The sequence below is a fragment of the Aspergillus brunneoviolaceus genome, assembly GCF_003184695.1.
Source record: "Aspergillus brunneoviolaceus CBS 621.78 unplaced genomic scaffold BO95scaffold_48, whole genome shotgun sequence".
NCBI classification, from domain to species: Eukaryota; Fungi; Ascomycota; class Eurotiomycetes; order Eurotiales; family Aspergillaceae; genus Aspergillus; species Aspergillus brunneoviolaceus.
In genome coordinates this window covers 157,846-178,748 of record NW_020290778.1, presented here as the reverse complement: position 1 = coordinate 178,748, position 20,903 = coordinate 157,846, and the positions used below count along the sequence as shown (strand labels likewise).

General features: G+C 51.8%; 6 protein-coding genes across 6 annotated transcripts; 4 read left to right on the top strand and 2 right to left on the bottom strand.

Annotated features, from left to right (window-relative positions):
• Window positions 1-47: 47 nt before the first annotated feature.
• On the bottom strand, window positions 48-5,413 carry BO95DRAFT_474792 (kinetochore-microtubule binding complex subunit SPC105; the record flags this gene model as incomplete). Its single annotated transcript, XM_025589815.1, has 4 exons — window positions 48-1,845; window positions 1,895-4,692; window positions 4,746-5,097; window positions 5,171-5,413. 4 exons carry the CDS (start codon window positions 5,411-5,413, stop codon window positions 388-390), a joined length of 4,851 nt encoding a protein of 1,616 aa, XP_025440552.1. The 3' UTR covers window positions 48-387.
• Window positions 5,414-5,902: 489 nt separating this feature from the next.
• On the top strand, window positions 5,903-7,305 carry BO95DRAFT_393034 (40S ribosomal protein uS17; the record flags this gene model as incomplete). Its single annotated transcript, XM_025583659.1, has 3 exons — window positions 5,903-6,077; window positions 6,432-6,670; window positions 6,832-7,305. 3 exons carry the CDS (start codon window positions 5,903-5,905, stop codon window positions 6,898-6,900), a joined length of 483 nt encoding a protein of 160 aa, XP_025440551.1. The 3' UTR covers window positions 6,901-7,305.
• Window positions 7,306-8,349: 1,044 nt separating this feature from the next.
• BO95DRAFT_322462 (uncharacterized protein) lies at window positions 8,350-9,821 on the bottom strand (the record flags this gene model as incomplete). The annotated part of the gene is made up of 3 exons (XM_025581818.1): window positions 8,350-9,108; window positions 9,166-9,306; window positions 9,471-9,821. Coding segments are annotated over 3 exons (1,251 nt in total), but the record flags the coding sequence as incomplete, so codon positions are not given.
• A 757-nt stretch (window positions 9,822-10,578) lies between these two features.
• On the top strand, window positions 10,579-13,431 carry BO95DRAFT_393031 (ENTH domain protein). The gene is made up of 5 exons (XM_025583658.1): window positions 10,579-11,051; window positions 11,123-11,360; window positions 11,423-11,613; window positions 11,670-11,781; window positions 11,833-13,431. Exons 1-5 carry the CDS (start codon window positions 11,004-11,006, stop codon window positions 13,125-13,127), a joined length of 1,884 nt encoding a protein of 627 aa, XP_025440549.1. The 5' UTR covers window positions 10,579-11,003; the 3' UTR covers window positions 13,128-13,431.
• A 3,201-nt stretch (window positions 13,432-16,632) lies between these two features.
• BO95DRAFT_189920 (uncharacterized protein) lies at window positions 16,633-17,179 on the top strand. The gene has a single exon (XM_025580942.1). It carries the CDS (start codon window positions 16,755-16,757, stop codon window positions 17,070-17,072), a length of 318 nt encoding a protein of 105 aa, XP_025440548.1. The 5' UTR covers window positions 16,633-16,754; the 3' UTR covers window positions 17,073-17,179.
• Window positions 17,180-17,286: 107 nt separating this feature from the next.
• On the top strand, window positions 17,287-19,628 carry BO95DRAFT_433453 (uncharacterized protein; the record flags this gene model as incomplete). The annotated part of the gene is made up of 4 exons (XM_025585094.1): window positions 17,287-18,295; window positions 18,351-18,667; window positions 18,716-18,831; window positions 18,884-19,628. 4 exons carry the CDS (start codon window positions 17,287-17,289, stop codon window positions 19,626-19,628), a joined length of 2,187 nt encoding a protein of 728 aa, XP_025440547.1.
• Between the last annotated feature and the right edge of the window lie 1,275 nt (window positions 19,629-20,903).

Here is a 20,903-nt window from a genome sequence, read left to right as displayed (position 1 = left end):
GCATGTACCTAGATAGTGCAGATAAGCAATAACGGATTCTTATTGTGGAATATGCTATTTACCGCACTGATCCTTTTCAGTGACAAGAGGATCAAAGATATACCAAACCACACCACTACACCCGAGAATTCCTAACAAGCCACAGCGCCCCAATCCAAACACCGATATAATACTCTTTCCCCCACGGACCCCTCCGAAAAATAATCAACATGAAGGGAATCAGAACTTGTCGAAAGTGAAAGTTTAGAAGCAACCCCGAAGCGAAGAATCAACAAACCCCCAGTCTCGCCGTCGCCTACGACCTTGAATCAACTGAAACACAGCAACACTCCCGATTTCTTCGGACTTTCAACCGAATCCAGAACCATAGTACATGATGTCTGAAGTTCAGAACACCGTGCCGGTCAATTTGAGCACCGCCGTCCTCCAGACTCCGCGACCGAGCTGCATCTTGCCCTCGGCCGAGGTCCCGGACCCAGACAGACCTTTGTTCAGGATACTGCGCATCTCCGTCTCGGATATGCCCTTGCTCTGAGCAGTGAATCCGTACACCTTGCTGGCGAGGACGTCGGTCTGGAGATCCAGCTGCCCGAGTGCCCCGGTGCCCGCACCGTCCTGTGGAGGAGGGATGATGCGAGTGCGGACGGCGAAGTCGACGTCGATACGGCAGTTTGCCGAAGAGGAGGTTGAAGGGGGCGGTGCGGGACCGAGGAGGGTGCAGCGCGCACGGAGGGAAGGAGTTGAACATTTTTTGGCGCTGGCGGAGTCGTTGCCCTCGAGGAGTTTGAGCTTGGTAACGCCGCAGAATTCGAGGAGGCGGGCTTCTTCTTCGAGCTGGAGGGTCAGGTCCCATGCTTGGGCGATGAAGTGGAGGAGGTGTTTGGGAGCGGTGCGGGATTGCGGGATGGAGGTGAGGTGGGTTTGGAGGGATTTCAGGACCAGGAGGGTGACGGCGGATAGGTGTGGAGTGGTGGTATGGTTGGGTTTCGTCGTGATGGTGGTAGTGGGGGCGTATTTGAGCGTGACAGGTGCGTTGGTGGCCTGGTCGTTGGGAGTGGTGGAGGTACTGTTGTTATTGATGAGGAAGCACGCAGGGTGGAAGGTGAGTTGCAGCTGGTGTCGGTAGGACATGGTCACTGCTGGGCCGGCCGGGGTGGAACCGTCCGATGCGGTGGCAGATACGATGCTCCAGCCGGTTTGACGCTCGATGTTGCGGACTGAATCTTTTAGTTCGCTGATTTCTTGCGCGCTCCAGCCGCGACATTGCGCCTTGACTCGTTCGGCTTCCTGGATCTGAGCCATGTACTCGGCCTTGACCTCGGTGCCGGTTTCGACGATGTTAGTCTTATCCTCGAGTTCGGCCTGCATCTCCTGTAGGAGCTTCTTTTTCTGCGCGATCTCGTCCTCGACGCCCGCAAGCTTTTCCCGCGCGCTGCGCAGCTCATCTTGGTCACAGTTCTCAAGCTCGTCTGCTAGTTGCTGCAGTGTCGTGGCTTCCACCTCAAGAGAAGAGTGTTTCTCGATGAGAGCGGGCACTGTATCGCTCAGAAGGGTCTCATGCTTAGCAAGGAGTTCATCGTCTGCTTTCATTTCTTGCACGTGACGGTTGAGGCCATCCCGAAGTCCCTCCAGCAGTTTCATGCGCCACTCATACCATGTAGCCTTACTGAGTAGGCGAGCATGAGACTTAACATTTCTGAATTGATTGTCCATCAGCAAGCGAATGTCCGGTGGAGCGGTCATATATTCGCGGAACAGTGGCGGATTATCGGCAAGAGTCTCGGTCTCAATAGACCGGATCACCTGTCTGCCTTCATTTATATACGACTTCAACTCTCGACAAGACTAGAAACACGTCAGTGGTGCACAAATACTGAGCCTGAGAAGAACTTACATGCTGAAACAACTCAAGCATAGGCACGGTGCAGAAGCCAGCAGCTACGCACTCTTCGAAGCTCGCGGGGCTTCTAGCCTCGTTCTCACTAGAAAGTCGAAGATTCCGTTTCCGAGCGCTGTCTGGGGCAGTAGTATGCCTTCTTTTCGTGGTTGTGAGTTCCATGAAGTGGATGTTGGTCATGTTGAGGAATTCCTGCAACTGTATAGGCTCGACCTCCGGGCCAGCATCTTCTACAGGCGCATCTTGTACAGGCGCATCTTGCACTTCAGTTGATTCTGTGTTAGATGCTGTGTCTGAGTTATCTTTGACAGGACTCGTGGTAGCACTGATAGTCTTAGAGTTCTGTGTTGGCGTTGACACAGATTTGAGAGGAGATTGTGCACTGATGGTCTTAAGGGGAGACTGGAATCCACGTCCAAAAGTATCACTGTTGGTCGAATGGGCTGGGAGCTTGAACTTCTTCACTGGGCTGCTAGTCTCGCGGCCTCGTAGGCGCTTTGGCGTGTGATCAGAATCCGCGTCGTCGTCGTCCAAATCCAACTCGACTGGTCTTTTACCCAGCAGGCCAAGGGCGGCCCCAACATGCAAGCTCTTTCTACCACGAAGCTTATTCTTCTTGGGTGTCAAGCTCGAAATCATATCCTTCAAGCTTGCGGTGGGATCCCTGTCGTTCAGTTTTGGAGGCGAGATGAAGCCATCTTCTCTGTTCACCTCCTCTTCGCGTTCACGATCTACCTCCTCCTGAAGCTTCACGGGATCTTCGAAGCGTACACCCTGTTTTGATTGCTCCTGTGGAACAAACTCGGGTGCTTCTTCACCAATGGACCGGCGCTTATCCAGCATAGCAGCGACTCGAGGCGATCCAAGCCCCTCTTTGTCGATACCGAGACCAGAGGACCGCCTCTTCCCATGGGGTTGCAAGACAAAAAGAGGAGCCGGTTGTCCATTGACGCTCTCCCCAAACAGACTCTTGCGCCTGGGGGATGTATTACTTGCGGATTCTTGTACTTCTGGCTGGGACAGCTTCTGTGGTGATGCATTTTCTGTACCTGCATCTCTGGAAGGGGTCGTTGTGTGTGTGTTCGAGGGTGCATTGCCTGTCGGCGTGGATGGACTGGGAGGAGAGACCATATCCTTCGGTCGAGCTACCTGTGGGGTTTGTGGAGTGGGTGTAGTGGGCGCCGGATGGGTCAAGCTTTGCCTCGTTCGTCGGGCCCGTACACTTGCCAAGCTAGGGCTTCCACTTTCTGATGCCACAGCTGCAACATGAAACGAGACGGGTGATTTGGAAGAAGGTTCGACTTGCGACTTGGCTGGCGACTTCGCTGGTGATTTGGCCGGCGACTTGGAAGGCGACTTGGCAGGTGACTTGGCAGGTGACTTGGCAGGTGACTTGGTTGGCGACTTAGCGGGTGACTTATTAGGAGACTGCCGTACGGTCTCTTGAAATGGCGAACTACCCAGTTGAGCCGGCTTGGGTTCCGGGGTCACTCGGTCTTCATCCGGTTCCGGTGGTTCTTGTTCTTGTTCTGGCTCTGGTTCTAGAATCTTTCCAACAGCAGCAGTCATATCCATGCCTGCAGTTTGGTCGTCATCTTCGGCTGCAATGCTCTCCTGAGTACCAGGGATAATGCCACCGATAGCTCCAGTAATCTCCATATCCATACCATCATCCATGTCATTCCCATTCTCCCATTCAGACAAGACACGGTCGTTTTCACCTGAAGCGAAGGCTTCTTGTTGATCATCATAGTCGTTCTCATCTGCATTGTTGGCGACGCCAAGACTGTTCAAAAGGCCTCCGACAACGGATGTGAATTCCATAGTCATCTCTTCATCTCCGTTTCTACTTTCCGCCCCTATGGACTTCGCAGGAGAAACAGGCTGTGCAATACCTCCCACGACATTAGTGAATTCCATGGTCTGTTCTTCATAGTTAGTCTCCTCGCTAAGAGACTTGCGGCGCGCTTCACTCCTGCGTCGACTCGCTTGGTTGGGGAGAATTCGGCCAATTGCATTGGTGACCTCCATACTAAGATCCTCATCAATAGCATCATCCTCGTCATCTGCAGTCGGAGGAGCATCGAGCATGGGTTCAGAAGGCGGATCATTCTCTTGATCATACCGAGCGCTGATATCTGCCCAATCAAAACTCTCACGTTGGCCCTTCTTGATCCAAGGCTGAAAAGCACCTGTAATCTCCTGATCTGCGATTTCCATAGACATGTCTCCATCATCGTCCTCAAAGTCACGAGTTCCAGCTTCTCGAGCCGCTTGCCGCAAAGCTTCGTTCAAGCGAGCACTGCCAGTGGTGGCATCGGAACCATCAGAATGAACTGAGGCTGGAGAGTGAACTGACATGTCATCCAAGCTCATTGCGGTGCTTTCTCCGTCGTATCCAGAAGTCGATGAATTGTCGTCATCGTCGTCGTCCTCTCTCTGGAGTCCAAGATCTTCAGTCCCGTCGGCTGAACTTCCGCTGAAGGGGCTTGAGAACATCTCCTGCGATTCATCGTAGCTTCCGTTGGTTGACTGGCTTTGGAGTTGCTGCAGGTCTGGATACTGCACGGGCGAGAAGCCGGCATCTGACTCTGCGTATGGGTCGGGAGAGGATCGCGATTCGGCTTGTTCGGCTTGTTCGGCTTGGGGAGCAGGGTTCTGGTTTCCAGCTCCGGCTATTGATGAAGCGCGCCGTGTCGAGTTCGCAGCAGATGATGAAGTCGAGTCGTCGGGTATTTCTACCACATTCCAAGTGTGCAATGTGGCTTCGGGGGCGAATGAGACACGGCGGTTTGCTGTGATGTTGGGTCAGCGACATATAGATTGCGCAGAAATCAAGGTGACAAACCCATTGACTTCCGACGTGCCTCCCTCTTCTCAAGGATCATCTTCCGCTCCCGCTCCCGCTGCTCCTTCTCTTCCTTTTCCCTTGCGGCGGCCATCTCATCCCGAATGGATGCAGCGTTGAAGCTGTCGAAAGGGTTGGATCGGTCTTCGGAATTATTCGAAGCGGGCGCTGGAGTATCAAGGTCGATTAGGAGGCCTTCATCGCTCTGGGTATTGGTTTCATTGCTGACACTCGGCTGCGATCCACGGGCCGGCGTCCGTTTGCGTGTTTCTTCAAATGTAGGAATAGTGCGCACGGGCGAGACGGGAACAGTTGGTTTGAGAATGGACTTCAAGGGGAATGCTGCTGTGGACTACGCGACAGCAAACAGTTACTTTGTAAGCAAGATACACGTGGTGATTGAGGGATAGGGGGGCACCAAGTACCTTGCGGCGATTACCGTTGGAGTCCTGAAGCGCATCTAGACCACCAGGGCCTAAGCTTTTGCTACGAGACTTTTTGTCTCTAGCCATGGGTTTGGGGCGTCCATCAAGCGGTTGAGAGGAGCTGATATCCGTCGTCGCATTTTCTTGGTCGAGGGTGGAGGTCAGTCTCGACCGCGGGATATGAGCAAGAGAGCGACGGGCTCGCGGGCGCAGAGACCCCGCGGAGTCACTTCTGGACGCCATGGGTTCACGCTGGAGCGGACATAGACTGGGGGGGAGATGTAAGTTCAGATATTTGTCGTATGCAGATCCTGTTGATATCAGAAATGCAAGATCATAGTTTGTTGAATGGCGCAATAACGATCGATGGTTGTCGCTGGTTAAGTTAGTAAGTTATCGTCCGGTGTTGCGGCGGGCAAGGCAGTTAACTAATTGAAAGCAACAAACAACAAACCAAGTTCACCGCTTTCCTCTTAATCTTCCTCCGGCGGGCGCGTCTCCCGGCCAGGCCGCTCATGTGATCGAGCGGATGTAAACAAACCAAAAACGGAAAGCCCTAGCCGAGTCTCAAAGAGGACTAGCGCCCCCATCGCACACTCACACGGCGAATATCCGCCATCTTGAATAAATCTTCTCCATCATCGACGTCGACCACCGCACGCCCCGACACCCCCCCCTTCGCGACAACCCAGCTCGACTTCGCTTCCTCGTCGGACTGAACATATCGCAAAAATGGCCACCGAGTTGACCGTCCAGTCGGAACGTGCGTTCCAGAAGCAGCCTCACATCTTCGTCAACCCCAAGACCATTGCGAAGAGCAAGAAGGTTGCCTCCGGCCGCAGATGGTACAAGGATGTCGGTCTGGGTTTCCGTACCCCCAAGACCGCCATTGAGGGCACCTACATCGGTATGCACGACCTACACCAAATCTCTGCGGAGTGATCAGATTTCGATTTTTTTGCGGCAAAGCACGGGGAAAGTTTCAGGGTCCTTGAAGATGAGCCTTGCCACCAGGGATTTGACAATCGGAAGCGCAATACATACGACTTTGGTCACGACACGATGATTTGGCGCAAGAGGAGGGATCCTTGATTTTCAAATTGCGGAAGGATTTGATATCGTGGACCGTCGACAATGGAGTGCTTGACGAAATTCTTTAATTCAAGATCTGGACATTCTCATCTTCAAGGGCTCGGGGAAACATCTCCAGACACTGCAGGAAGGGGGAGAGAGAGCAACAGGTCGCTAACATCAAGAACAGACAAGAAGTGCCCCTTCACCGGTCTGGTCTCCATCCGTGGTCGTATCCTGACCGGCCGTGTCGTCTCCACCAAGATGCACCGCACCATTGTCATCCGCCGTGAATACCTCCACTACGTCCCCAAGTACAACCGTTACGAGAAGCGCCACAAGAACCTTGCTGCCCACGTTTCTCCCGCTTTCCGTGTTGAGGAGGGTGACTGGGTTACCGTCGGCCAGTGCCGTCCCCTTTCCAAGACTGTACGTTGCCTCGATTCCGCCAATATCTTTCCTGGGATCTGTCAGGGGTAGTATGGCTTTGTCCTTGATCAACCGATGGGATGCGACAAAGCCATTACAATGCTCTTGAGAAGACCCAGGCCCAATCCCTTCCGCGCACCATCTAACATGTTGACCTACAGGTCCGCTTCAACGTCCTCCGTGTCCTTCCCCGCACCGGTAAGGCCGTCAAGGCTTTCAGCAAGTTCTAAGCGTGTCGATGAGGAAGTGTTTTCGAGAGGAAAATAACCTAGGGCTGCGGCGTGACTGGATATACAATGGATTAGTTAAACGGGTTGGGATTGTTTCACGATTTCATGTCCCAGGTACCCTTGAGAAAGAATATCCAATGAAAAAATTCTTTTGATTCTCCTTAATGGCAGTCCACCGTGCAACACGCTTGGGCACGGCTCGGGCCTGTCCCTAGGTTCCACTTTGAATACTACACGGATTGAGCATTGAAATGTGAGGCGCATTCTTCGAATTCTACCTACAAATTTTTCTGGACGAGAAACGGAGTTAGGGTGGATTTGTCTACGATCAACGGTCATCTCAAAAGTGTGCTTTAGCATAAGTACTGCCAAACAGCTCCTTGTGTTACATTTGTTCAAATTCTCGTCCACCACCTTAACATTGAGGTAAAGAGTTCTCAAATAGGCACTTCCCACTCATACCTAGTACCTCGAGCACACGCACATCATCCACCCCCAGTTGCAAACGTTTCGTAGACGAATCAGTTTTTCTTCCCAATCATCTTCCCCTTCATCTCATTGCCCGGAGATAAGTCGAAGTCCACACAAGCATAACGAGAGTACACGGAGATAGGCCATCGAGTAGCATCAACCCAGGATCATCCTCTGGCGCGCTCTGTCCAGAGAAAACTGGTATTGCCAGTCAATGTTTTCCGTACCTCTATTTCTTACCACGTTTGGTTCTGTGTCTACCTCCATGTTGTCGCACATGGCCGCGATAACGGAATCTGTAGCAACCAGATCCGACTCCTCAGACACAAGCGAGACGCAACTTCCCGCATCGAAACTTTCAAACAATCTCCGCGCACCAGACACATCTCTTGGTGGGAGCCCTTTCCCCTGACGCGAGATGCCATCCTGCTGGGCGATCCACCGACCGGTATATGCGTCCCAAGTCTCGATGGCTGGGTACGAGCGGCGGTTTCGTCTTGGCCATTTAACAATTGCTTCATCGTCGTCATCTTCTTCCTCGGTCTCTTCCTCGTTATCGATGCGAGGTGTATGCGATCGGAGGATGTCGGAATTGCACAGAACATAAGAGTCATCGTCAGCAGCACTGTGTCGGTCGTCTTGATCGAATGAGTCACGAGAAGGACGAGTCTCGTTCTGGTCCCCATAGCAAGGTGGAGAAGAAGGGTAGCTACTACACTGGGTTTCAACGTGCATCATTTCGCCATTGGCCTCGGTCTGTTCATGATTGTGAGACCCATGGGAGCCACGCCGGACGACGACATAGCTGAAATCGTCTACAGAAGCCGGGCTTCGCTCATTGTCTTCGTCCTCACTGAGTCCGGCCTCAGTGACTGATTCGTCGTCGTCGTCGTCGTCGTCATCTTCGTCGTCTGAGATAACATAGACCTCCCGATGCTGGTGTTCATCTGCAGTCATTGGGGTCTCAGGCGAAAGACCATATCCTGTACGTATACCCTCGTAAAATGCTTCCCCGGGATTGTCGGATTTCCGAAGACGCCAGAGATACCGAAGACGCCAGGAATAGAACATGCCTCGTCCGATTTCATCACTATACTCATATCGAACTTGAAGTAGAGACAGGAGCTTTCCAATGATGTTGCCAGATGTGTGATCGGAATAATGCCCTCGCTGTGAAAGCGCAGCTTTCAACGCATGTCGATTACACTTATACGTCGCAATGGTGTCGAGCTGAAGGAGTTCAGCAATATCTTTGTGCTCGTCTGCAATCTGTTCCAATGTGCTGACTTTAAAGGAACAGATTATGTTAGAGGAGGGGACTTTCCCCCAAATCAAAAACTCCCCGGCGCCGTTGTAAAAGCTCTTTCCTACCCGGACTTTGTGTGTCCTGAACAAATCCCTGGCTGAGTACACAAAGTCAAGCCCCTTGGTATCAATCACGGAAATGAGAGCACCTTCTTTGTTCCGTATGGCACGGTGCACGGGCGAGAGCATGGACATGAACGTCGAGATGAATGGGGATGGAACCTCCTCTCTATGAACATGCTTCCGGAAATACTCCACGAACTTCTCTGGTCGTATTGTGTTCGGTGAGAAGTACCTGTCCCAATCATCGAAGAGACCCGCAACCAAGAGATTCTTCGTGTTGATGCCCTGCGAGTCGACATTCGACCACCGATACAGTACTGGCGGTATGCCGTCTTCTCTCAGTCTTGTATTTCCTCGTCTATTTGTGATCTGAGCGCCTCTTCGTCAGACTTCTCCTGAATCATGTGTCTTGCAGATCAGAGTTACCTCCATGATGCGCTCCTGTACACACCAGAAACACTCTTTGTCCCCGTATTTGCAAAGGGTCCTGTCCTCATGCACAGAGACATCGGCCGGTTTCTCCTCGATCTCGTGGGTGATATACTCGTCAACGACTTCATCCACTCCCTCAGTGTCAACCGCCATGTCTGTGTCGTCCTGTGCCTGGGTCTGACTCTAGAATCACATATCAGTGCCAATTGCATGCATGCAAAGAGGCTTAGACTCACCGAGGTCCTGCGGCTGAGTGTGTGCATTGCACGTTCGTAAGTAGCAGCATCGATGGGATCCACCGTATTCTCCCTGAGGCGTATATCTAAGGATCTCAAAGTCCTGCGGATGGTCGCAATGAAGGGCGCCCACCGTCCATCTTTATCGAAGGGAGACAGATGAATGTCAACCCAGTCCGGGAGTACTCTTGACTTCAAGTGGTGCCATTGCCCGCGAAGTCTTTCTTTGGGAGCACCATCTCTAAAGCCTGCGTTTCTCAAATCGTCTCGATAGACGGCGTCGAATACTGCCTTGTAAGCGTTGATATCCCGATCCCAGAATCGATACAAACAACAGAGAAATTTTCTTTTCTCCGAATCCCAGCTAATCAGAGGCTCCGTTGCTGTAAAGTTCAGTCCTCCTGATAAGGCCATCTGAGCCAATTGAGGTCAGGGATAGTGCAATGTGAGCAATGAGTGGGTAAGGTTGGGGACTGGGGGGCAAGGAGTATGAGACGAAAGGGGATAGAAGCAACACCTTCAAATGAGAGGCCAGGCTCACTGCAAGGTCTTCGACAGATAGAGCAATCTAGATTTGTGGAGTAGACTGAGTAAATGTCACTTGAGGAATACCTTTGGCCTCCGTAGGCGAGTGCTGAGTGTGACCACGTTTTACTCAAAACTCACTTTGTGTTACTAGCCCTGAGAGCAGGGCATGAAACACCAAAAAGAAAAGAGAAGGCTACTTGATCTACGAAAGAAGGAGCATTTCAGTGTAGGTACTAGGCTTTCATTTGCTGCATCGTGCTCTTTCATTATAGAACGGACAATGAACTATATAAATGTCACGGTACCCGAGCAGAGTTATGACCTATCACTTTTGACCAATTCAGCGGACTGAGGCTGAAAGCCGCTCTGAGAATACAAGAAGTATATTGTGGGTAAGACTTCAGTACTTGATGTTATTGTAGTTCATATGAGGAAGTTGTCAAACCTTCTCGAAGGGCTGCAGCAGCTGTGACGTGCAGCAAGCATAACTTACCAAAGGCTTTGTCAAAGACATCGAACCGGCCGAACCCGCACTAGGCAGTTCTCAGCCTAAGGCGACCAAGCGCAGCTCCACTCCACCGCAACGCCCGGTCATCATCCCCGACGGGCCTCAAAGCTCCCTCTTCCACCTTCAGCCGGGATTCTTCCTTTCCTCCCCTCTTCTCCCCTCTTCCCCCCCCCCGCATTCTTTCTCTCCAGTTATTCCACAACCCCCCGCTGTCTCTCCGGGCTTTGAGTCCGATAGGGTTTTCGCTTCAACCCGATCGTACCGATTGCCATCTGGGATCCCTTTCCGTCCCCACTTCGTCATCGACAGACCGCGTTAGGCATCATCCTCAATAAAGGTTCCACAGTATGACTACTTGAGTGATCATGATTATTATTAGCATTGGCGTGGATAGATCAATTGGCACTCGACTCTTATAGACACTTGATATAACTACTACCTCCAACCACTTCAGTCCTTGCTACCCCCTCCCCAATATTTCGACATCGAAGCCACGGTGCCGCCCCTGATTCTTATCTCCGCTCCACTGCCATTGCATCACTCAACTCCCATTCTTCAGCATGTCCCATAACTTTGAGAAGTCGGTGAAGGGGGCTACCAAGGTCAAGGTGAGTCAAGGGACGATGATGGCTGCCCTGAGGCGATCTGCGCACATGCTAATGGCCGTGCTCTTCGACAGCTCGCCGCCCCCAAATCCAAGTACATCGAACATATCCTGGTCGCGACGCATACAGGCGAAGCAGGTGTGGCAGAGATTTTCCGGACCTTGCAGCTCCGTCTCCGCGACTCAACATGGACAATCGTCTTCAAGGCTCTGATTGTGATCCACCTCATGATCAGGGAGGGTCAATTGGACGCCACGTTGCAGTACATGGCAGAGAACCCCCAAAAGTTGGCAATCAGTGGATTTTCAGAAGGTGAGCAGCTTTCAGTGCAAGAGAGGGATATGAGGGTCGCTAAATTTTAGGCCTGGGTGTAGTCCAGTCGCAGGGCCATAACATCCGGAGATATTCCGAGTATCTCCTGGCGCGCGCAAAGGCCTTCGAGTCCACCAAGACCGACTACGTGCGAAGCGGCCAGGGCCGGATGAAGCGCCTGACGGTTGAGAAAGGCCTTCTGAGAGAAACCGAGATTGTTCAAAGACAGATCCGAGCGTTGCTCAGATGTGACGTTTGTTACCCATAACCTTTGTCGCAATCGTGGAATTACGACTGACCAGGCTTCAGCTTCTAACGGACGATGTTGAGAACGAGATCTCATTGACCGCGTTTCGTCTGCTCACGTTGGATCTGTTGACGCTTTACTCGGTCATGAACGAGGGAACGATAAATGTCCTGGGTAAGTGTCTCTTACTGTCATCTGGATCGCACAATCCTTACATGCGACTAGAACACTACTTTGAGATGTCACGTCCCGACAGTGAACGTGCGCTGGAGATCTATAAAACATTTACCCAGCAGACGGAAGAAGTGGTCAAGTTTCTCGGCGTAGCTCGGCATTTCCAATCCGCGACGCGTCTGGAAATCCCTAAGCTGAAGCATGCTTCTACTGATCTGACTCGGCTTCTTGAGGACGATTTGAACGACCCCGATTTCAATCTCCGCCGCCGCGAGTACCTTGCTCGTAAACAGGGCAAGAGTGTTGGGACACCATCCTCTGTGCCCAAAAATGCCACCGGTGACCACGCCGTTAACCACGCAGCCTCGCCTTCGGCTCGGCCACAGACACAGCCCAATCCGCAAGCTCAAGCGAAATCGAACCCGGTAGATTTGATCGACTTCTTTGACTCGATCGAGCAAAACCAGCAGCCGATGGCACAGCAAAACGCGTACCAACAGCAACAGTTCCAGCAGCCGCCGCAGGCCATGCAGTTCCAACAAGCAGGCTTTCAACCACAGCAGCAGCCATTTCATGCACAGCAGACCGGCTTTCCACAGCAGCAGATGCAGCAACAACCACAACTGACGGGTTTTGGCCAACAGTCATCGCCATTTGGGCCTCAATTCACTTCGCAGACTCAGCAATTCAACCAACCACAAGTTCCACAGCCTCTCCAGCCCGACCACACCGGGGCCGGCTTTGGTGGCTACTCAGCGCAGCCCCAAAACTATGGTTACCAACCTAACCTGGCTCCGATCCCGCAAAACGATGTTACTGCATTCCCGCCGCAGCAACAGCAGCCGCAGCAGCAACAGCAACTGGCGCCGGGGGCTCAACCACACCTCCTGCAGCCCCAATCCACCAACCCGTTCAGACAGTCGATGTTGATGAGCACGCCGACCGGATCGGCCGCCCCACTTGACCGCCAGAATACCAACCCGTTCGCACGGCGGCTTTCGTCAGCGAGCCCGCAATTCAACACTGGTGGTCTTGAGGCGTTCGCACCGGCACAGGCGCAACCACAGGCTCAGGTGCAACAGGCAGCGCCGCTTCAAGCGCAGCGCACGGGAACCAACCCTTTTGCCCGCAGCTCCTCCGTACCACCCCAGCAATCGCAGGGGCTACAGCCTCCCGCGGCGGCACCTCTCCGGCCAAACCCCACGGGAAGCACCAATCCATTCCGCCAAAGTGCCTTTGTGAACCAACAAACCGGCCAGGGGTGGCATGTTGGTGGCCAGCAAGGCACAATGGGTGGATTGGAGCAATTGGACACGGTCCCTATCTTCCCGCGACCGGGTATGTAGATACGGAATGGTGGGGAGAGAGAATATTTGTAGATAGAAAGATTTCTGTCGCTGCTGCTTGCGGACGGCGGACCTAATCGTTATCTTGTGTGTCGGTAGTGTCGTTCCTTGTCGACCTTACCACCCAGTACCCCTTGGCTCACTTAATACTTGTCATTATTGACTGCTTCGATGCATTTGCCATTCTGTTTCACTCCCCTGCCCTACGTACGTACGGGCTTGAGGATGGTGAGCTCGCAGCGCGGGCGCGACTGCTTCAATTTGATCCTGTATTGATACCTACCTAGCTATACCGAGCAGTGTTAGCGTTCAGGAGAACATATAAATCAAACGTGTAAATTGCGATTGTATTATGAGCGGCGACTGCCACTTAGAAATCAAAGATGAAAGCGCTCAATCAAATGGACATACTCAGTATTGTCCACCCCTCTCAAGCGAAGGCATCCAGGCTTCATCGAAGAATCCCATTTCCTGATACACAGCTATACATCCGGAACCCACGCACCCGGTAAGCCGACTCGACGTACAGAGCACATACAACCCAAGAATCATACTTAGTGCTCGTACATAATTACCCCCTTGAGCCTAGACCGCCGTCAAGACTGCTAACGTAAAAGGGGAACCTGAAGACCCGACTAGCAGAAAAGAAGGAGCAATCAAGACAGGACGCAGAAGTGGAGGAGAGGGGAGGTGCCCAGCCCCAGCCCCAGCCCCAGCTCGTAGGTTCAGGTTGATGATTATGATTCGACTCTACGGAGCGAGAGAGTCGAGAAAAACTCCTTAATTGTGGACCGGCCGTCCCAGCCAGAATCGGCTCGTTCCGCTCGGGAAGAAAATCGGGAGAATTTTGGTTACTACATTACTACATACGTAACTCCGTGATATGCAAGAGAATGGAGGATTGGGTTGATTCTTGGCTCTACGTTAGAGAAGAACACTACCTGGTAAAGCCCGAGGATCGGATCTGACGGTCTAGCGGTGATTGTGTTTGACTTTCGTCCAGAGTTTGAGGGAGGGGATGATGTGCATGTATACAACCCGTCTATATACTCATAGCTGGGTCGGAAACAAGGATGAGCGGAGGAAGCTGTCTTCTCTTCCCCGTCTCTCGCTTTTCTGCAAGTCTACCCATAGAAAAATAGGAAAATAACCTCGAAGAAAATAGATGGCAGAGTCAGAGGGAAAAAACTCTGGCGACCCACAGCGGAGGAGTTTCTTACTTCTTACGGGCTATTATCTACATAAGTCTTACGTGCTATGTATGCGTGTCGATGAAAGTAGGTTCTACTCCGTGCTGAGTTGAGGCGAGGAACTTCGAACGCGGAGCGCTTGTCTCCATTTAGTGAGAATCAGTAGCATGAATATATCTGGAACAATCGATTATCGGGTTGCATATTTCTACACCGGGCGCGTGAGAGAACGATTGGAGGGAAGTTCTATAGCAGAGCCTCTTAGCTAATCCGTATTTCCGTGGTCAATGAGAGACATGGGATGATTCCTGTGGGTAGAGGCGTGTATGGAATAGATTACATCGTCGGGCAGCTTCTTTATTATGAGACTCCTGTTCGAGACGGTGTCGGTGTAGTACTGTAGTTACGGGGTTTTGTTGTGGATTAAGCGAAGAGCGATGGTTTGAAGCATGGAAGACGAATGGAGCGGAGGGGATACGACTACAGGAGTTGTTTGTTCAGCTCACCACCCACTTGACCTCCAGCGAGGACGTGCGATCTTGCGGTCAAGCTTAGTCGACTCAATAGACCCCAAGGGAGTAGGGCAACCACCACCGTAAACCAAGGCTGACGTGCGTTTGTGTGTGCTGAGCACCTAGTCTAACTACTCCGTCCTAGTGTCTGCGGCGGGAGAGTTCTTAGGCCTCTGCGATCGACGATCGCTGCAAGACAGCCAGAAGCGAGACAGTAGTCGGATAAGGCCGAGTTTGGTGCCTTGGAAACAGCTTATCGCGTGCAGATTGTTGAGGGTGAAGTCGGATTGTTTGTTTTTTTTTTTTTTTCCCGCGCGTGACATAATTGTTGTGCTCAAGCAGCTAGTTATGCTTTCCCGAAGTCAATGACGGAGGTCTCCGGCATGGCAAGAAGAAATAATAATAATAATGGGGACTTTGATTGACATGTTCAGCCCGTTGCGGTCAATCGGAATGGTCGGTGGATCAAACTTGTCTTGGCTAGATTTTAGCCTGTCGCAAGGTGGACTATGCCTGATTGTTTGTTCAATTTGTTCAATTTGTTCAATATTGTTGAGAGCTGGCGAAGGACCTCGTCCACTAAACAGCGATCACGAATGACGTCGGTAGCACCTCAATAGGTTTGTTCTTGAGACAGCTCCGTGAGTCAATATGTCTTCGAGAAGCACCAGAAAAGAAGAAGCTTTGTGCGAGATGTTCGTCCTTCGTGTTCAGCATCAAGGTTACCTACCTACCGTATTCCCTCTTCTCCCTGTGGCCGACAGACTCGATAGATCACATGCGGCCCATGCAAGGAGATCGAGGCTCGGAATGGAAAAACCAACTTCCGGACTGATCCGATCGGGAGCGAAAAATCAATTCACTTAGCGTGGATTTCAAACCTGGATTGCCGATGACCACCTCTCCAAGTAATCACGACATTTTAACTTCCGGTCCTGAAGGTGCCAGACAGTGAAAGAGCAGGGGAGACATCGGCTATCTCTCTCTGGATCCCTGGAGGATAATCTGGTGTTGTTATCTGGTTTTGTTGGAATCAACGTACTCCGTACAGTTCAGTAGATTCCTGTCAGGCCATTATCCCCTGTCCGTTTCATCTGTCAGTACTGACACAACAATACCTACCTCACTGACTCATTGACCTACTACTCACTCCCAGCCAGTAAGTGTCTACTTGGTACTTCCACAGCGATTCCGGGATCCGATGTCGAAATTTAAGTTGCTGCTCCACTCGGGCTCCGGCAGCAACAGCATCCGAGATCTGGGCTGGGCCTCGTGTCTTTCCCTCTGTCTGCGAAGGTCGAATACAGCCTTCGGTTGAGAATACTACTCCTGATCAAGTTCGTATTGTCATGAGCCGGAGGAGGAGCAACAGCAGCATTAATTAGGTGCAGCGATGGGTGCACACCAGTACTACACTACCATACAGTACGTTGTACTGCGCTTCGACTTGGCCCAACCAGACAGCAGCGGAAAAACCCCTTCCTGTGTACAAGAGGGATCCGTGGATGCAGGCGTGGGACAAAGTAAATCAATCCTCAATCTTTCACGGCTGTTGCGCGTCTCAGTATCTTCCTCCCGTCTCGTCTCCTCTCGTCTCGCCTTTGGACTGTTTGGATTCCATCCGTCAAAAACAATAATCAATCGAACGATTTTCCAGTTGGTCTCTTGGAGAGGACCTTAAGCTATAATGTCCAGTTGGTTCGGAAGAACCCCGAGTCTAGAATATTACTTACTACACATGTGAATTGACATAACAATTTCAGGTTCAGGGGAAAAGAAGTCAAAACAAGGATCCAAGCATTCGAACTTCCTTCCAACTCCCTCCTCAACCTTTCTTCTCCTGGATTGTTTGATTTTTTATTTTTATCTTTAATTTTTTTTATTTTCCATCAGTTCTAAAATTATACCCAATTGGTGCTTAGCTTATGCTCTTAGGGACTGGACTTATTTCCTGGCAAGCCATCATCCGCCATCCCCTCCACTTTGCAGCCCCTCTTCCTCTTACTTTCATTATTCTCTCCGGCTTACACTCACTCACTCACTCATTCACTCACTCCCTCCCTCTCGCTTTACGCTTCCCTCTCTTTCTCACCCACCACGGCTTGACTAGCCCACCACCAGTCTCCCCAACCATTCATCCTAACGTTCTCCTGTCATCCTTTTTCGTCCCCAATCCTTTTAGCTCCTCCCCCCCCGTTTCTCTCTCTAAACTAAAGCACCAAGAGATGGGCTTTTCCAGATAAGGGCAGTGCGCTGACCACTCAGCATTTCCCTCCTCTTCTGATCTTCCTCTGTCCCCCTCCCCCGGGATTCTTCTCTCACTCTTTGCACGCTTCCCCTCTAATCTTGAGAGGCTCTGACCACCGCTTGTCTCGATCAGCTCGTTCTAGAATGTTGAGCGTCGGTGAAGATCATCAGCTGGATCTGTGAAATTATATAATTAAATTCGCGCGTGCGATGGACGCCAAGAATTCCCCTCACTATCAGCCAACGGCGCGCTCTCTGGCTACCGACCACGAGCAGGTCCTGCCCCTGCTGGGAAAACAACCTGCGTGGACGACACCGAACGCTGTTCATCCAGTTGCTATTAATAACCATCCTTATCCCCTGCTCCATCATCCATATACCTATTCGATCGCAACGCCCATTCCTGGTCCAGTACCGGGTCCTGCGCCGCCGCTGCCACCATCCCCGATCTCATCATTACCACCGCAACAACAACATCAACAACTACAACATCAACTACAACAACCGCCGCCATTGCCACCACAACCCTCCGCACCGGTCCACGGCAGCGCGCCACCCCTCCCGACTGCAGACTCAACCCGCCAAGATGCAAACAAGAACGGAGTGACCAAGGCGCGCAAACCGCGCAAGACCAACAATGCCTCGGGGGGGAAATCAACGCTGTTCTGGGTGCATACCGATCCCAAATCTGTGTCGGAAGGCACCAGAGAAGAGACTCTCAAGCGCATTCGTTCTCATGTGATGTCCGAGCATAATCGCAAGAAGCGACTGGAAAACACCAAGCGGTACAAGAGCAAGACCTGGAAACACCTCGCTTTTCAACCGGTAGAGACAACCGCCTCCAGCTCGGCGGCGGCGGCAGCAACCTCTGCCTCTCCCACGAATCCCTCACCTAAGCAAACCGTTACTGAGTCCTCTTTTGGGGCTCGAATCACCTCCGAGTCGCCTCCCCCATCCTCCTCCTCGTCAGCTTCATCATCACCCGAACAGCGGCATCGAGAGGAACCGCAAAATGCGTTGGTGGTCACGGAGGCGAGCAGTTACCCGGTTGTATCAGCGGCAGCCGTGAACAGTTATAGCATTGACGCGCCAACGTCGAACGAATTTTCGCCTGTGCAGGTGGCATCTCCGTGGACTCTGGTGGGTCAGGGAGGCAGCGACCCTTTCAATACCTCGCATACGGTGTTAACGGACCGCATGTCGGGGCACCTCCAACACTGTAAGTGTAATTGACCGATGATCTGGTGTGCATGAACCTAACAGTGTCGTCGCAGTCTTTGAGTTGACGCAGATATCATACCCGCTGCAACGCCGGTATGGGCCCAAGCTAAGGGCCCACTGGGCTGCGTTAGTCCAACAGGACCCAGCCTCGTTGCATGCTTGCATCTGTGTCGCAGCATCCAATACTGCTTTGTCGCAAGGAGAATTGCCCCTGAGAGACCCGAATGAGCGGCGATCCAGTGCGCTACTTCTCGATACGTTCCATCATCGAGGTGAAACAATTCGCCTGGTCAACGAAGGTCTTTCTGACCCGATCAAAGCGTCCAGTGACGAATTGATCGCTGCCGTCTCTATTCTCCTAACCATTGAGGTATGTGCCTTCTCCCGATGCCCAACCAAGCTGATGCTAACAAAGTAGATTGCTTCCGGCAATGCTGATTACCTGAAGATCCACCTTGCCGGGTTGCGGCAGATGGTTGGTATGCGGAACACCTTCGCAGACGTGCCACCTGATGTTCGATTCCAGATTACATGGTCAGTTCCACTGCACCAACATCTTGTCCGCTTCTGTTCTGACTTGATATAGGACGGATATTCGAGTCGCATGCATGGCTTCCACCAAGCCCATATTCCCTTTCATTCGTTACGCCCGTCCTCTGCATTTAGCGCTTCAGCCTCCCAGCAAAGATCTTGAGCTTACCGCCTCGCGGTTGATACAATTAATTGAGATACCCGGCATCTTCGGCGGTGCCATGTCTAAGATAATATGGGACCTGGTTGAGCTAACCTGGTACTGCGAATGGATCAAGAGTGGGCCAAGCTACCAAGACTTTGACGAGGAGACCGAGGATTACTTCAACACCGAAGTGCTCCACGTTGAATACGCCCTTCATACGGATCGCTTCACCGCCACCGGCGAAGTCAAGGGCGATGCCACCATCGAGGGCTGCGTTCGACTGGCTTGCTTGTTATTCCACAACAACGTGATCTGGAGTTTCTACCCGGCTGTCGCACCGGTCTTCCCCAAACCAATCATCAACCTTCGCCTGGCATTAGAGTCGACGATGAAAGCCGGGTATTTCGAGCTGTGTCGCGACGTCTTGATCTGGATTCTATTCATCGGAGCCACCAGCTCCGGCCTGCTCCCGGATCGAGCCTTCTTTGTGAATGAGCTCGCAATCGTGCTGAGGCAAGAAGGAATCCAATCGTGGCAGGAGCTCCGCGCACTTCTGCTGGGATTTTTCTACGTGGACCGGTCCTATCTCCAGCCGCTACGGGAGTTGTGGGATGAGCTCCACACCATGCCGGTCGTATCGCCGGAGTGTATATAAGGGTCCTTTCTTCTGCTGGGGGTTGATACTTATGTTTATATATAGGGGCTTTACAGCATGTCGGTTTCATATGCACATGTTCTATGTATGATATACTAACGAGATGAGACATGGTATATATGATTCAGGGTCGTGATTTATTTGGTTGTGCCATACCCCCTTTTGCTAGCATAATGTCTGTTTATAATATTATCCCGGATCATACCACCAGTTCACCCGTGTCTGCTTCCGTCGATTGATGCAACCCAGATTGATGGGCAGTGAAACCAGCCAAGAACCAACTCAATCCGCAGCAGCGCCGAGCAAACTCCTGCAGCACCCATACGCCTATTAAGGCTAGAAGGAAGAGTGAAAAATCCCTCAGGCCACATTTCTTGTTCGAGGACTAGACCAAGTCACAACCCCAATCTTAAGCCGAAAACAACCTCAAAAACCAGAGCCCAGAAGATCTTGGAAGATGAACACATCCCCAGCAGAATTATGCTCAACCAATTTCCAAACCACAAAAAACAAAGAAAAAACGAACCCTCCTCTCATCTCCGACAACTTCCGACCAGAGAAATGTCTCTAAGTAATCTACCTCGTAGAAAAGGTACGGAGTAGTCTTGAAGAAACGAGCGGGCGCGGCGCCAGGCCGGACTTGGGGTGGACTAGTTGCAGGGGCAGCATCGGCACACCGCACCTGTCATTGGAAGTTTCGAGGTGCTCCCCGATTTTGCTCCGCCCGACCGAATCCCGCCCGATCTCCGACCTTGCCCCGAGAATCCTTTTTCCGCAAAGTAGAAAGAAAAGAATTATTGAGTTGACTGAGGGAGGGTATTATTATGCCGCCCTCTCCCCCCATCCCCCCAGGCGCCCGCCCCGTCTCTTCGGGGTCGAGTGGTTTTCTTTCTCTCTCTCTCTCTTCTTTTACTCTTCGTTCTCTTACAGCTTTACAGTTCTTCGTCCGCTAGAAAAACTTCCGCTCCAGCTCAGCTGTGGTTCTTGCTCACTCTTGCTATACACTTGCTATGCAATTGCTATAAAACTGCTATACAAACTAACCACCTGACTAACATAGGTCCTCTAGTACAGTACCAAGAAAAGACAGGACGATCAGCACGGACAGCCTTACCTACCCACCTCAACTTAGGTCTACTTCTTCCTACTCACTTATCAGTTATCACTCGATTGCTACGCTACATCTGTGGGCCTACCCACCACCACTACCATGAGGTCACCGTTGGCCCTTGCTCAATGGACTCGGTGCCAGCTTCCTTTTCGTCCAAATTCGCT